Source organism: Mus caroli, chromosome 19, assembly GCF_900094665.2.
Source record: "Mus caroli chromosome 19, CAROLI_EIJ_v1.1, whole genome shotgun sequence".
NCBI classification, from domain to species: domain Eukaryota; kingdom Metazoa; phylum Chordata; class Mammalia; order Rodentia; family Muridae; genus Mus; species Mus caroli.
The window spans coordinates 42,611,343-42,624,985 of record NC_034588.1 but is presented as its reverse complement, the minus strand read 5'-3'; the positions used below and the strand labels follow the sequence as shown (position 1 = coordinate 42,624,985).

Here is a 13,643-nt window from a genome sequence, read left to right as displayed (position 1 = left end):
CACACACACACACACACACACACACACACCACACACCACACACACACACACACACACACACACACACATCTCTTTCCATTTAGGGCTATGTAGTGAGATCCTGTATCAAAAAATGAAAAAGCAAACAAAAATTTAAGACCTTTATTCATTTTACCCATTTGTGTGGTTGGGCAGGTTGGAGGTGTCAGAGAGCAGCTGTTTTCTTCTTCCGTCATGCAGTTCTTAGGGATCAAACTCAGGCCATCAGGGTTGGTGGCAAGGGCCTTTACCTGCTGCTGGTCACAATACTCTCATTTCATAGATGAAGTCATTTGTCTCAGAACAGAGGGATGGAACTCCATCTTGACTTGTAACTAACCCCAGTTTTCAGCTTTGCCACACTCAAAATAGTGCACTCAGATGAAACACTTCTAATTATTGGCAGGCCTTAAAATCAGAATTTGTGGGGTTTTGTTTTTGAAGCAGGATCTTGTTAGTCTGGCTTGGGACTTAATGGTAGTCCTGTCTCAGCACCCTAAACATTCAGATTGCATTCCTGTGCACCATGTCTGGTTGATTGAGAATAAATTCAGAGTAGATACAATACAGAGAAGATAAAAATAAGTAGATAGTGGAATCTTAACAGGACTACTTGTTATTTTGAGACAAGAGTCTCATGTGTCACAGGCTGCCCTTGTTATGTACCTGAGGGTGACGGAGGGTGTGTGTTTGTGCATGTAGTTTTATTTTAAAGATTTATTTTTGTTTTATGTGTGAGGGTATTTTGCCTGCATGTATGTGTACTGTGTGTGCACAGTGCCTGAGAAGGCCAGAAGAAGGCGTTTGGATTTCCTGGAACTGCAGTTAGAGACTTTTGTGAGCTGCTGTGTGGGCGCTGAGAATTGAACCCAGGTCTTCTGGAAAAATAGCCCAGGTTCTTTCCAGCCCTTATTAATTGATTGATTGAGACAAGATTTTTCTATGTATTCCTTGCTGTTCTGGAACTAGATATGTGAACCAGGCTGGCCTTGAACTCATAAGAGGTCCACCTGCCTCTGCCTTCCAAGCACTGGCTTAAAGGCTTGTACTACTATGTCTGCTGGCCTAACTTTTAATTTTTATTTATTTATTAAAAGAGAAGTATTTAGGGGCTGGAGAGATGGCTCAGCAGGTAAGAGCACTGACTGCTCTTCCAGAGGTCCTGAGTTCAATTCTCAGCAACCACATGGTGGCTCACAACCATCTGTAATAAGATCTGATGCCCTCTTCTGGTGTGTCTGAAGATAGCTACAGTGTACTCATATAAATAAATCTTTTTTAAAAAAAAAAAAAAAAAAAAAAAAAAAAAAAAAAAAGAGAAGTATTTAAAGGAAATGTTTTGAGCCATGTTTTACTTTCAGTGTAGGGAATATATAGCCATACACTGCCTATGGAAAATGTTTTCTTTCTCTGTTGTTATAGTTTAAGATAAAGACAGCATTTTCAAAGTTAAATATGACAAGTAAAGCTGACAGTATTTTTTGATGCTTTTTGAGTTTGCAATAAAGTTGAACATGCTTATTTTTTTGATTTCAGACGGAGGACCCCAGTAAGTGTAGTCCTCGGTTTTGGGAAGAGCTCTTCCTCATGAAGGTAAGAGCAGGTGGCGTGTTGGAGCTCTCTGGTAGGTAAGATTGTCGTATGTGTTCTGAGTGCTGCCCTGGCAGTCTGCTCAGGCCCTTGTTGTCTCTCTGGCAGGTGAATTTAGAGTATCTGGAAGGCAAGCTGGAGTCTCTGGATGGGGAGGAGCTAATGAAGATCAAGGACAACATTAATTGTTTATTTCAACACTGTATCCAGGCTCTGGGGGAGGAGCATCCAATCAGGGTTGTCAACGCCTTGCAGGTACTGGCTGGGAGGCGGGGAGCTCTGTCTACCAGGAGAGTGGCGCTACAGCTCACCTGTTAGAAGCTGTAGATGTCAGATTTGGTGTCATCTTTAGGTGTCAGATTTGGTTTGGGGTTTCTTTTCCTTTTTAGTTCTAATTTTTTAAAATAAAACGTCTGTCGTGTTAGCCATCTTCTTGTTATATTTAGTTTTAAAAAACATTTATTATAGGCTGGAAAGATAGCTTATTGGTTAAGAGCACTGGCTGCTCTTGAGACAACCAGGGTTCAATTCCCAGCACCCACATGGCAGTTTAGAACTGTCTGCAACTGCAGTCCTAAGGGATCCAGTGTGCTCTTCTGGCCTCTGTGGACACATGGCATGTATGTGGTACACAGACATGTGTTAAGGTAAAACATAAAAATAATTAACACATTTATTACTATTATTTTAAATTATGTGTCTCTGTGTCATGCGAGTCCAGGTATCTATCTGTAAACCAGAAGAGGATATAGAACCCTTTGGTGCCATAATTACAGCTGGTTGTAAATCACCCAACTTGGGTGCTGTGGATCAACCTTGGGTCTCTGAAAGAGCAGCACGCACTCTGACCACTAACCCAGCCCTCCAGCCTAATCTATTTTTTTTTAAAGATTTATTTATTTATTATATGTAAGTACACTGTAGTTGTCTTCAGACACTCCAGAAGAGGGAGTCAGATCTTGTTACGGATGGTTGTGAGCCACCATGTGGTTGCTGGGATTTGAACTCTGGACCTTTGGAAGAGGAGTCAGGTGCTCTTACCGGCTGAGCCATCTCTCCAGTCTAATCTAAATCGTTTCCTGCATTATTATTATTATTATTATTATTATTATTATTATTTGTGTGTGTGTGTATCTGTGTGTGGTGTATGTGTATATGTTTGTATGTGCGGAGGCCAGATACACTGGATATTTTCCACAATTACTTCATACCTTGTTATTTTTATTTTTTTAATAAAAAAAAAAAAACTTACTGGAGAGATGGCTTCGGACTCAATAGCACTTGTTGCTCTTGCAGAGGACCTGGGTTCAGTTCCCAGCAGTTATATGGCTGCTGACAGCTGTTTGTAATTCCAGTTCCAGAGGATCCAACGTCCTTTTCTTCTTACATAGTGGTTTCATAGACACACGTGTAGGCAAACATCCATACACGTAACCTAAAAGATAAATCTCTAAACAAATTTTATTGTGGGTACCCCTTTAATCCCAGTACTTGGGAGGCAGAGGCAGGGGGACTTTTGTGAGTTGGAAGCTAGGGTGGTTTTTTTTTTTTTTTTCTTTTTTTTTTCTTCTGAGACAGGGTTTCTCTGTGTAGCCCTGGCTGTCGTGGAACTTATTTGGTAGACCAGGCTGGTCTTGAACTTAGAAATCCACCTGCTTCTGCCTCCCCAAGTGCTGGGATTAAAGGTGTGCGCCACCACTGCCCGGCGCTAGGTTGATTTATATAGGGAGTTTTAGGCCAGCCACATCTATGTAGTGAGTCCTGTCTCAAAGTAAGCAAAAATAACAAAAACTGTATTTACCTTGTATACTGTGTATGGGGAGTGTTCATGCCACAGTGCTCCTAGAGACTGTGTGATGATTGCTTCTTTGCTTCCACTTGTACCTGGTTCCAGGTATCAAGCAGGTCGGGTCACCAGGCTTGTAGGGCAAGCACTTTGCCATCTGAACCATTTCTCCAGCTCCTCACTTTTTCCCTTCAGAGAAGGAAGTGGTATGTCTATTACTGTCTGCCTCATTCCCCAGAGATAGGGTCACCGAGCTATAGTTCACTGTTTTTTAGTTAGGTTGGTGGCCAGAAAACCCAGGCAACCCTCTTGTGTATGTGTACACTCATGAATGTGTATTTGTATGTATATGCGTATGCATGTTCATGTCACAAGCATCTGTGGAGTCAGAGACCAGCTTGTGAGAGTTGGTTCTTTTTCCGACTTGGCAGCAAGTGCCTTTATGTGCTCAGCTAGCTCTCTGACCCTCACCTTGAACTACTGATTGTTCTTCCTCCATCTCCTCAGTGCTGCCATTACAGGTGTGCTGTTGGTTATTAATTTTGTGGTTTTTATATGTTAGCACTCAAGCTGTTTTCACATTTGGAGTGACAGATGGAAGGTCTGGCTAGTCAAGACATAGTTGTGTAGTTGCAGTGGGAGGCTACAGATTTAGTGCACCCCTAGTGTGGAGACTTCTTCTCTAGAAAGAATTCTTTTTCTCATCTCTGCAGACCTTGTGTGCACTTATTCGAGGAGTTCACCAGAAGAATAAATCTACGTCTGGATTTGACATCATTAATATGCTGATGGGCTTTGACAAGGCGGAGCTGTGCATGAAGGTGAGGCGCCAGATGTGCTGTCTGACAGCTGATGTGAATACTGCCTGCAGTCAGACATACTAGGAGATTTCTCTTCTCTTCTCTTCTCTTCTCTTCTCTTCTCTTCTCTTCTCTTCTCTTCTCTTTTCTTTTGTTGAGACAGGGTCTCTCTACATAACCCTGGCTGTCCTGGAATTCACTATGTAGACAAGGCCTGTTCAAACTTAACAGAGATACACTTGCCTCTGTCTCTTGAGTTCTGGGTTTAAAGGTGTGAACCACCATGCCCAGCTTTGTCTGACATTTCTGAACTTAGATAAAATATGAGAAGTTACAAGGTCAGCGGTTTGTGGTGCTGGTGATCAGTCAGTCCATGGTGTTCACCTGGTGGGGGCTGTCACGCAGAGTCCATCCTTGCCTGCTTTTAGGTATTTGGTACAGGGTCTTATAGAGTTGAGGCTGGCTTCAGACTTACAGAGGGTAGAACCTTTTTAAAAAACATTTTTTTATACTTTATTTTTAGGTTTATTTATTTTATGAGTGTTCGCCTGCATGTAAATCTGTGTACTTCATGTGTGCTTGGTGCCTGAAAGGTCTGAAGAGGGTATTGGATCCTTTGGAAGTGGAGTTAGGAATGATTTTGAGCCTGTTGAGGGTGCTGGGAACCGATTATGGATCCTCTGCAATAACAACGAATGTTTTTAAGCACTCAACCATCTTTTCAGCTTGTCTGTCTCAAGTTTAAAAAAACACAAAACATTAAGTGTAAAGAAAAGCCATCAGAGACCACTGCGCAGACAGGGAAACCAGCTCCTGAAGCAGCCCCTTAAGCAGTTCCTGGGTGCCCTGAGCCTGACGGGCTGGGACTCACTTACACATGGAGTCATTGCAGAGGGGATGATCCTCTGGCCATTGGAAGAATTGTTGTGTGCCTGTATATGTAATGTTTGTGAGCACACACGCCATGTGCAGGCCGGAGTCTGACTCAGGTCGTCAGGCTTGTGTGGAAGCATCTTTACCTGCTGAGCCATCTTGCTGGCCCTCCTCAGGTTTTTTTGTTTTGTTTTGTTTTTCCGAGACAGGGTTTCTCTGTGTAGCCCTGGCTGTCCTGGAACTTAGTCTGTAGACCAGGCTGGCCTTGAACTCAGAAATCCACCTGCCTCTGCCTCCCAAGTGCTGGGATTAAAGCCATGCGCCACCACACCCGGCCCCTCCTCAGGTCTTAAGTGTCTTTCTTTGTATGTTTTATACATTTGAAGAGGCAATTAATTATGCAGTCTCCAAGTTTGTACACAGGATAAGTTATTGTTTGAGCCAACTCTCAATGAGGCAACTGAAATGATACCATCTGGGCAAAGAACATGGGTGTATTCTGTTTGTGGTTTATGCATCTCTTCATCAGTTTCTGAAGTAGTCCCAGTTCCTTCCAATGTTGGTCATAAGTGTATAGTCTGCACTGAAGCCCTTGGTCATTTCTCATGTTTACAGAAGTTTCTCCATTTTTGCTGAGTCTGATGAGACCCAGGAGCTCCTCTTGATAGTAGCAGTTTATTGACTATATCTTTTGCTGTGTTTCAGACTTTGTGTCCTTTCTTGCCTCTTTTTTTTTTTTTTTAAATTTAATGTTACACTTTCTACAGTTAAGTCTTTTTTTTTAAAGATTTATTTATTATATGTAAGTACACTGAAGCTATCTTCAGACACTCCAGAAGAGGGAGTCAGATCTCATTATGGATAGTTGTGAGCCACCATGTTTTTGCTGGGATTTGAACTCAGGACCTTCGGAAGAGCAGTCAGTGCTCTTAACCACTGAGCCATCTCTCCAGCCCCCTTTCTTGCCTCTTGAGATAACTGGACATTAAAGTCTTGATTTTTTATTTTCCTTCCATCTTCCAACTGTTGGGGTTATGGCTGTACACCACCATGACCACACCAGATTTCCTTTTGAGATAGGTCTAGTTATGTTGCCCAGGCTGGTCTTGAACCTATGAGTTCAAATAATTCTTCCTGTTCCAGCCTCTTAAGTAGGCTCAGATTGTTGGCACATACTATGGTGGTTGGCTTGAATTAAATTTTTGGAAAAGATTTATTTATTTATTTACTTAATATATACGAGTGCTTACTCCATTTGTATGTATGCCTACGTGGCAGAAGAGGACATAGGATCCCATTACAGATGGTTGTGAGCCACCATGTGGTTGCTGGGAATCGAACTCAGGACCTCTGGAAGAGCAGCCAATGCTCTTAATTGCTGAGTCATCTCTCCAGTCCCTTGAATTAATTTTTTTAGAATTATGCTTATGAATTTGTTTATTTGCACACTTGCAAACATGTGGAATAGTTGAGAATTTGGTTCTGTCCTTCCACCCTGTGGGTCTTAAGTATTGAACTTTGGTTGTTAGGCAAGTGCTTTTTTTTAATTAGATTTCTTTTTTTTTCATGCTGTATGTGAGTGTTTTGTGTGTGTATGGTTGATGCCCTTGGAAGTCAGAGAAGGTGGATGTGGAGTTATGGATGGTTGTGAACTGTCATGACAGTGCTAGGAATCCAACCTGGGTCCTCTGCAAGAGCCTCCAGTGCTCTTAGCCTCCGAGTCACTTCTCCAGCCTATGCGCTTTGATTTATTTGTTTATTTTTTGTTTTCAAGACAGGGTTTTGGAGTTGGGGATTTAGCTCAGTGGTAGAGCATTTGCCTAGCAAGCACAAGGCCCTGGGTTCGGTCCTCAGCTCCAAAAAGAGAAACAGAAAAAAACCCCAAAATAACAAAAAAGATCAAGACAGGGTTTCTCTGTGTAGCCCTGGCTGTCCTGGAACTCACAGAGATCTACCTGTCTTTGTCACCCAAGTGCTGGGATTAAAGGTGTTTGCTACAACCACTTGGCATGGATTTTTATATCCACTGTTTAGAAACTATGTTAGTTTTTCTTTTGCTTTTCCCCTTGCCCCACACTGGGGAATTGAACCTAAGGTTTCATTCATGGTGCATAGACAGGGCTTTAACACTAAGACACTATCTTTTTATTTTTTATAATAACAATTTAATAATTCACATATCATAGAGTTGATTCTTAAATTGAACAAGTATCACCACTATAAATTTTTAAACCAGTTTTTTGGTTTGTTTTTGTTTTTGTTTGGTTTTTCGAGACAGGGTTTCTCTGTGTAGCCTCGGCTGTCCTGGAACTCACTTTGTAGACCAGGCTGGCCTCAAACTCAGAAATCTGCCTACCCCTGTCTCCCAAGTGTTGGGATTAAATGCATGCGCCACCACTGCCCGACTTAAATCAGTTTTGATTGCCTTCCCTCCACCCCAAATTACATTCCTCCTGACTATTGGGATTATAGACATGTGTCTTGTTTATGTTCAGGATTGACCCAGGGCCTTGTGAAAGCTAGGCAAGCATTCTGTCACATAGTACATTTCTAGCCTCTCCTCATCCTCATGTGCCTTTGAGTAAAGTCTGTGTCCTTTTCCTTCTCAAGAAAGTCAGCCCCCCCCAATCTCGTGTGTGTGTGTGTGTGTGTGTGTGTGTGTGTGTGTGTATGTGTGTGTGTCTAAGAGACAGAGAGAGAATGTGTGTGTGTATTTAAGAGAGGGGGGCAGAAACAGAGAGAGAGAGAGAGAGAGAGAGAGAGAGAGAGAGAGAGAGAGAGATTGATGTGTTGATTCGGGGAAGGGAGAGGTGCCTCTCTGTGTGTGTGTGTGTGTGTGCGTTGCCTGTAGAAGCCAAAGGTCAACATTGAGTGTCTTCTCTCGAATTCCACNAGAGAGAGAATGTGTGTGTGTGTTAAAGAGAGGGAGACAGAGACAGAGAGAGAGAGAGAGAGAGAGAGAGAGAGAGAGAGAGAGAGAGAGGAGTGTGTGTGTGTCAGGGGAAGGGAGAGGTGCCTCTCTGTGTGTGTGTGTGTGTGTGCGTTGCCTGTAGAAGCCAAAGGTCAACATTGAGTGTCTTCTCTCGAATTCCACTGCATGGTTTTGAAGACAAGGTTTTTCACAGAACCTTGAAACTTGTTAGTTTGGCTCGACTGGCTGGTCCACAAGCCCCAGGATCTTCCTGTCTTTGTCTTCCTAGTGCTGTGATTACAGGATGCACTACTGTGCTAAACTACTGTGCGTGCGTGTGTGTGCGTGTGCGTGTGTGTGTGAGTGTGTGAGTGTGTGCGTGTGCGTGTATATGTGAGTTGAGGCTAGGAGTTGATATCAAGTGTCTTGTTATTACTTTATTAATAAACTTCACTATTTGTATTGATTTGTGTGTGTGTTTGTGCACATGCATGCTATGGTATATGTGTGGAGGTTAGAGGAATTGAAATTGCTTTTGTCTTTCCCATTAAACTAAAAACCTGTTGAAAGTAGATTTCCAGGTCTTACTTTGAAAGTATAGGGTAGATGCTCACATGTTCATTTGACTGAAATATCTTATATTTTGTTTTAATTTTGAGACAGGGTCTTTATGTTTCACAGTCCTGGTTATCCTGGAACTCAGTGACTTCCGATGTATTTTAGACAACGCTTTCCCTGCCTCTGCCTCTGCCTCCCAGTGCTGGGGTTAAAGGTCACCACATCAGCACATCCAGCTGAAACAGCATTCTGAGTCCTTAATTTTACTCTTCAAAAAAAAGATTTATTTGTTTTATGTATATGAGTTTTGTTTTGTTTTTTGCCTGCATGTATTTATGCACACCATGTGCATACCTGATGCCCTTAGAGTCCAGAAGAGGGTGTTATATCCTCTGGAATAGGAGTAATAGCTGGCTTTGAACTATCATGTGGTTACTGGGATGAAAAAATTCAGGTTTTCTGTAAGAGCAAGTACTCTTAACCTTCAAGCCATTTCTCTAGCCATGAATTCATTTCCTTTATATAATGTAGATTATTTTTTCCTTCCTCCCTCTATCATAGTATGAAGGTTTCATCTTTCAATTAGTTTATGTCTACAGGCTATTTTTTAGTGTAAGCACCACATTGTCAGTTGGAGTTGGTCTTGGTGAACCCACATAGCTTTGTTAGACTGCTCAGATGTCACTGATGCTCAGGTGGCCTGTGGTGAATTGATACTATGCCTGTCACCTCTTTAGTGTGCCTGCATCTTGCACTTTCTTAAGCGAGGAAGGAAGTTCATGAATGGTTATTAAGCCACTAGGTTTCCCTTTTTCAAAATACTTCATTGTTCTGATTTTAAAGTTTCCATATGTACAAAGCTTCACACATTCATGTAGTACAAGAGTGAATTCCTATTGCGCTCTGCAGTTGTTCTAAAACATTTTACCCCAAGTCGTTAGACTTTGAAGTCTTTCCTTTAATCTTATAAGGCCTGGACCAGGGCAATGTTCCGCTTGATTCCTGTTATGCACATTATCCTTTGTAACATGACACAGTAGAAGATGGGGTCTGTGTGTTACTTGGTTGGCTCTAATGTTTGCTGTTTCTTTCCTCAGAACTTGATGGAGAGTTTGGATTCGCTGCTCTGTGCAGAAGGATCTGAGAGTCTGAAGAGTCTGTGTCTGAAGCTTCTCCTTTGCTTGGTGACCGTAAGTGGCCGCCTCTGTGTTAGTCGTCATCACAGCTGAATCAAGCCTAATCCAATGCTTCCTCCCCAGAATAAAAGAGGAACTCTCTCTCTGGGTATTAAGCCTTCCTTTCGGTCTGAGCGTATAGAAGGAAGTTAGTTGTATGTAGTTTTGCTATTTGGAAATGAATCTATGGAGCAGCTGCTGCAGTTTTTAGCCTGTAGGCTTTATGATTCTTAACCACTTTATTTTTTATTTTTATTATTATTATTATTATTATTATTTTTTTTTTTTTNTCACTTTGTAGACCAGGCTGGCCTCGAACTCAGAAATCCACCTGCCTCTGCCTCCCAAGTGCTGGGATTAAAGGCGTGCGCCACCACACCCGGCCTATTTTTTGGTTTTTTGAGACAGGGTTTCTCTGTGTAGCCCTGGATGTCCTGGAACTCACTCTGTAGTCCAGGCTGGCCTCGAACTCAGAAATCCGCCTGCCTCTGCCTCCAGAGTGCTGGGATTAAAGGCGTGTGCCACCACGCCCGGCTTACCACTTTATTTTTTATTTTACTTAAAAATTTAAAAAATTACTTTTATTTTGTGTATCTCCTTCCCCACACATAAGTCATGTTGGTCACAAATTTCAGGGGTTGTTTTTTTCCTTCTACCATGTGGGACCTGGAATAGAACTCAGTTTATTAGGCTTGGTGGCAAATGTCTTAACCTGTGGAACTGTCTCCCTGTTGACACATGCCATGTCAGAAGGGCTGGTCTAGGAGAACTACCATCTTTAGATTGTCTGAGTTTTCCTTTCCCTTGTGTCTCACTTGAAAATAGTTCTTGGGATATTTTTGTTTGCTCTTGAACATTTCTGTTTCACTTAGCTGCTAGGGTAGGAGTTACGCATGAGATGTTGTGTGCCTTTTACAGACCTTCAAAAGCTTTCTGTTGCATTCAGGTTACAGATAATATCAGTCAGAACACTATCCTGGAGTATGTAATGATCAACAGTATATTTGAAGCAATTTTACAGGTAGGTCGAGTTTCTGATGACTTTTATCTTTTATATAGTCTATCCCTTAAAAATTTTCATCTGCCTTCCCAGGAGCCAGGACTTGGTTATACCCTCTGCCTCTTGTTTACAGATACTGTCCCATCCCCCAAGTCGCAGAGAGCATGGGTATGATGCTGTTGTCCTCTTGGCTTTACTGGTAAACTACAGAAAATATGAGGTAGGTGGTTTACAGTTGCTATTTCCCGTAATCATTTTGCTGGACTTGGCCATTTCTAAAAGATCACTTAATGTGGGAGACATGTTCTTGGCAAATTATATTTTTCTCTTTTCACTTAAAAAGTTTTATTTATTTTTATTGTATGTGTGTGGGTATTTTGCATGCATGTATGTCTGTGCAGCATGTATGTGCCTGGTGCCCATGCAGGCCAGAAGAGGGCATCAGAGCCCCTTGAATTGGAGTTATACATAATTGTGATGGGAGTGGTGTAGATGCTGGGATGGAAGCCACACCTTCTGGAAGAGAGACCAGTGCTGTAAACTGCTGAGCCCTCTCTCCAGCCTCTGCCCCCCAATATTTCTTTTTAAAAAAGAAAGAGAGTCTTGCTATATAGCCCTGACTCTCTCCCCTTCTCTGTCTCCATCTCCCTCTCCCTCCTTCCTTCCCTCCATCCCCCCTTTTACTTCTTCCCTCCCTCTTTCCTTCCCTTCCTCCCTCATTCCCTTAATTCCTTCTTCAGTTCAATACAGAGTTTCACTCTACAGCTCAAGCTGGCCTCAAGTCTGTGGGGAGCTGTGCCTCAGTGCCCGAGTGTTGGGATTACCACTGTGCCACCATACTCAGGGGGTTTGTTTGTTTGTTTGTTTGTTTGTTTGGTTTGAGCTTTTGGCTCCTAGGAACACCCCCTCCTCCCCTCTCCTCTCCCCCTCCCGTTTTTTGAGACAGGACTTTGTTGATTAGGCCACATGCCTGCTGTTCTTGTACTTGGTTTGGGGCCTAAGCTGGCTTCTACCTTTCAGGAATCTTCCTGCCTCCGCCTCCTCAGCCTACAGACCTGTGCCACCTTGCCTGCATCACTGAGTGTAATTCAGATAGCCTGGGAGAGATGGGTAGCTTACCGTAAGGAGGAGAGGCTCTGAGAAGGAAGTACTTAGAGGGACCGGAGTGTGTAGGACAATGCTGATGAACCGGAAATCCCAAGAGCTGGCCACTTTTATTTTCTTGGCAGAACTGACTATGAAGTATAGATCTACAAATAAACAGGTACTTTATCCCCAATACCTGTTTTTTTTTATTGGCAATCTGAAAGGGCTGGCGAGGTAGCCACTGTGGTTGCTGTCCTGTGTAAAGCTTCTGGGCCTTCTGAGAACAGTATAAGGTTCATGACTCACCAAAGGATGGTACCCTGGACTCACAGGCCCTTACAACAGCAAGGAAAACAGCAGAGGAAAGTTAAGAGGTTGTGCTGTGAGTGACAGCAAGGTGCTGATGTCAGTGCTGGGTGTTTCACAGAATGTTCATGGATACGCCATCCTGAGCCAGTGGCTTGGCTTTTCTAAGTGCAAATGGAACCCTGGCTTAGCCCAGTGGGGCCCCAAAACGTCAGCCTGAAAAATGGGAACCAGCCAGTACCTGGAGAAAACTATTTCTACATCTTTGCTGTGTCAGAAACTCCAGAAGAATGAATATACCCGGGAAGGGCAAGGCTGGTGGCTGCAGTTTCTTTAAGATTCGCAGTTTTGAATATGTCACTTCCCAGATGCTATTAAAGAAGTCCAATTGCAGTAGAATAGGAAGGCTTTGACAAGAGCACCAGTAATGCCAGATGAGCATAGCAAAGTTAAAGGCCAGTGATATGCAAGCCAGGAGGAGAAGGTGTGCTAGGAAGAGTATTTTAGGGCTAGAGAGATGACTCAGCAAGTAAGAGCAATGACTGCTCTACTGAAGGCCCTGAGTTCAAATCCCAGCAGCCATATGGTGGTTCACAACCATCCATAATGAAATCTGATGCCCTCTTCTGGGGTGTCTGAAGATAGCTACAATGTACTTACATATAACAATAAATAAATCTTTGATCCGGAGCGATCTGGGCCGGAGAGAGAAGAAAAAGTGTCTGAAGGCAGCTACAGTGTACTTATATATAATAAATAAAATAAATCTTAAAAAAAGAGAATATTTTAGCTACTACAGTAGTCAAGCCCATGACCAGTAAGGCAAGTTATAATACTTTCTAGAAAGAGGTAAAGGTGTCAGAGACTAGCTAAAAGCAGAGAGGCAGATATGTGTTAGATACATGAAATGAGGAAAAAGCTGGGTGTGCTAGGGGACACCTAACCCCGCATTTGAGAGGAAGAGGCAGGTGAATTTCTGAGTTCTAACCTGGTCTACAAGAGCAAGTTTCAGGACAATAGTCAGGGCTAACACAGAGAGAGCCTGTCCACAAAAAAACAAACCAAATCAAAGCAAAACAAAAAGAAATCAGGAAAGGATATAAGGTACAGTCATTCCTCATTGCAATAATGCATTCTGTTTTAGAGACAATGAAACTGATGGGGAGAACTTGGAGATCTAGGACCCCAAAGTTGAAAACAAATTAACAAGGAAGGAACAGCAAGTATAGTCAGTGAGCTCTGCTTCTGTCTGAGCTTCTCTCATTCTCTCTGCTGGGTGCTGGGGGGCGTCGTGGTCGAGGCAACTAGTGTTTAGGAGAAAGGGATTCTTGCAGGGTTAAGATCCTGGCTTCCAGGCTGGATCTACTACCCTGAGCATGTTGTTTCCTTAAATTAAAATAAAAAAATTAAATTGTAACTATTTGTAAGTTCCCCCCCCTCCACCCTTCTTTCCTCCTTCCTCCCTCCCTCCATTTTTCTCTTCCTTTTTCCCTTCTCTCCCTCTCTCATTCTCTTTCATTCTTTTTTTTTTTTTTTTTTT

The 13,643-nt window shown here is 42.6% G+C and overlaps 1 protein-coding gene across 1 annotated transcript in view; it reads left to right on the top strand.

Moving 5' to 3' along the window:
- Armh3 (armadillo like helical domain containing 3) overlaps window positions 1–13,643 on the top strand; it is a 181,922-nt gene that overhangs the window by 23,957 nt on the left and 144,322 nt on the right. The window contains exons 3-8 of the mRNA XM_021151523.2: window positions 1,555–1,611; window positions 1,717–1,863; window positions 4,108–4,215; window positions 9,634–9,726; window positions 10,658–10,732; window positions 10,845–10,931. Coding sequence (XP_021007182.1) covers window positions 1,555–1,611; window positions 1,717–1,863; window positions 4,108–4,215; window positions 9,634–9,726; window positions 10,658–10,732; window positions 10,845–10,931 — 567 coding nt within the window. The remainder of the gene's footprint in view (window positions 1–1,554; window positions 1,612–1,716; window positions 1,864–4,107; window positions 4,216–9,633; window positions 9,727–10,657; window positions 10,733–10,844; window positions 10,932–13,643) is intronic.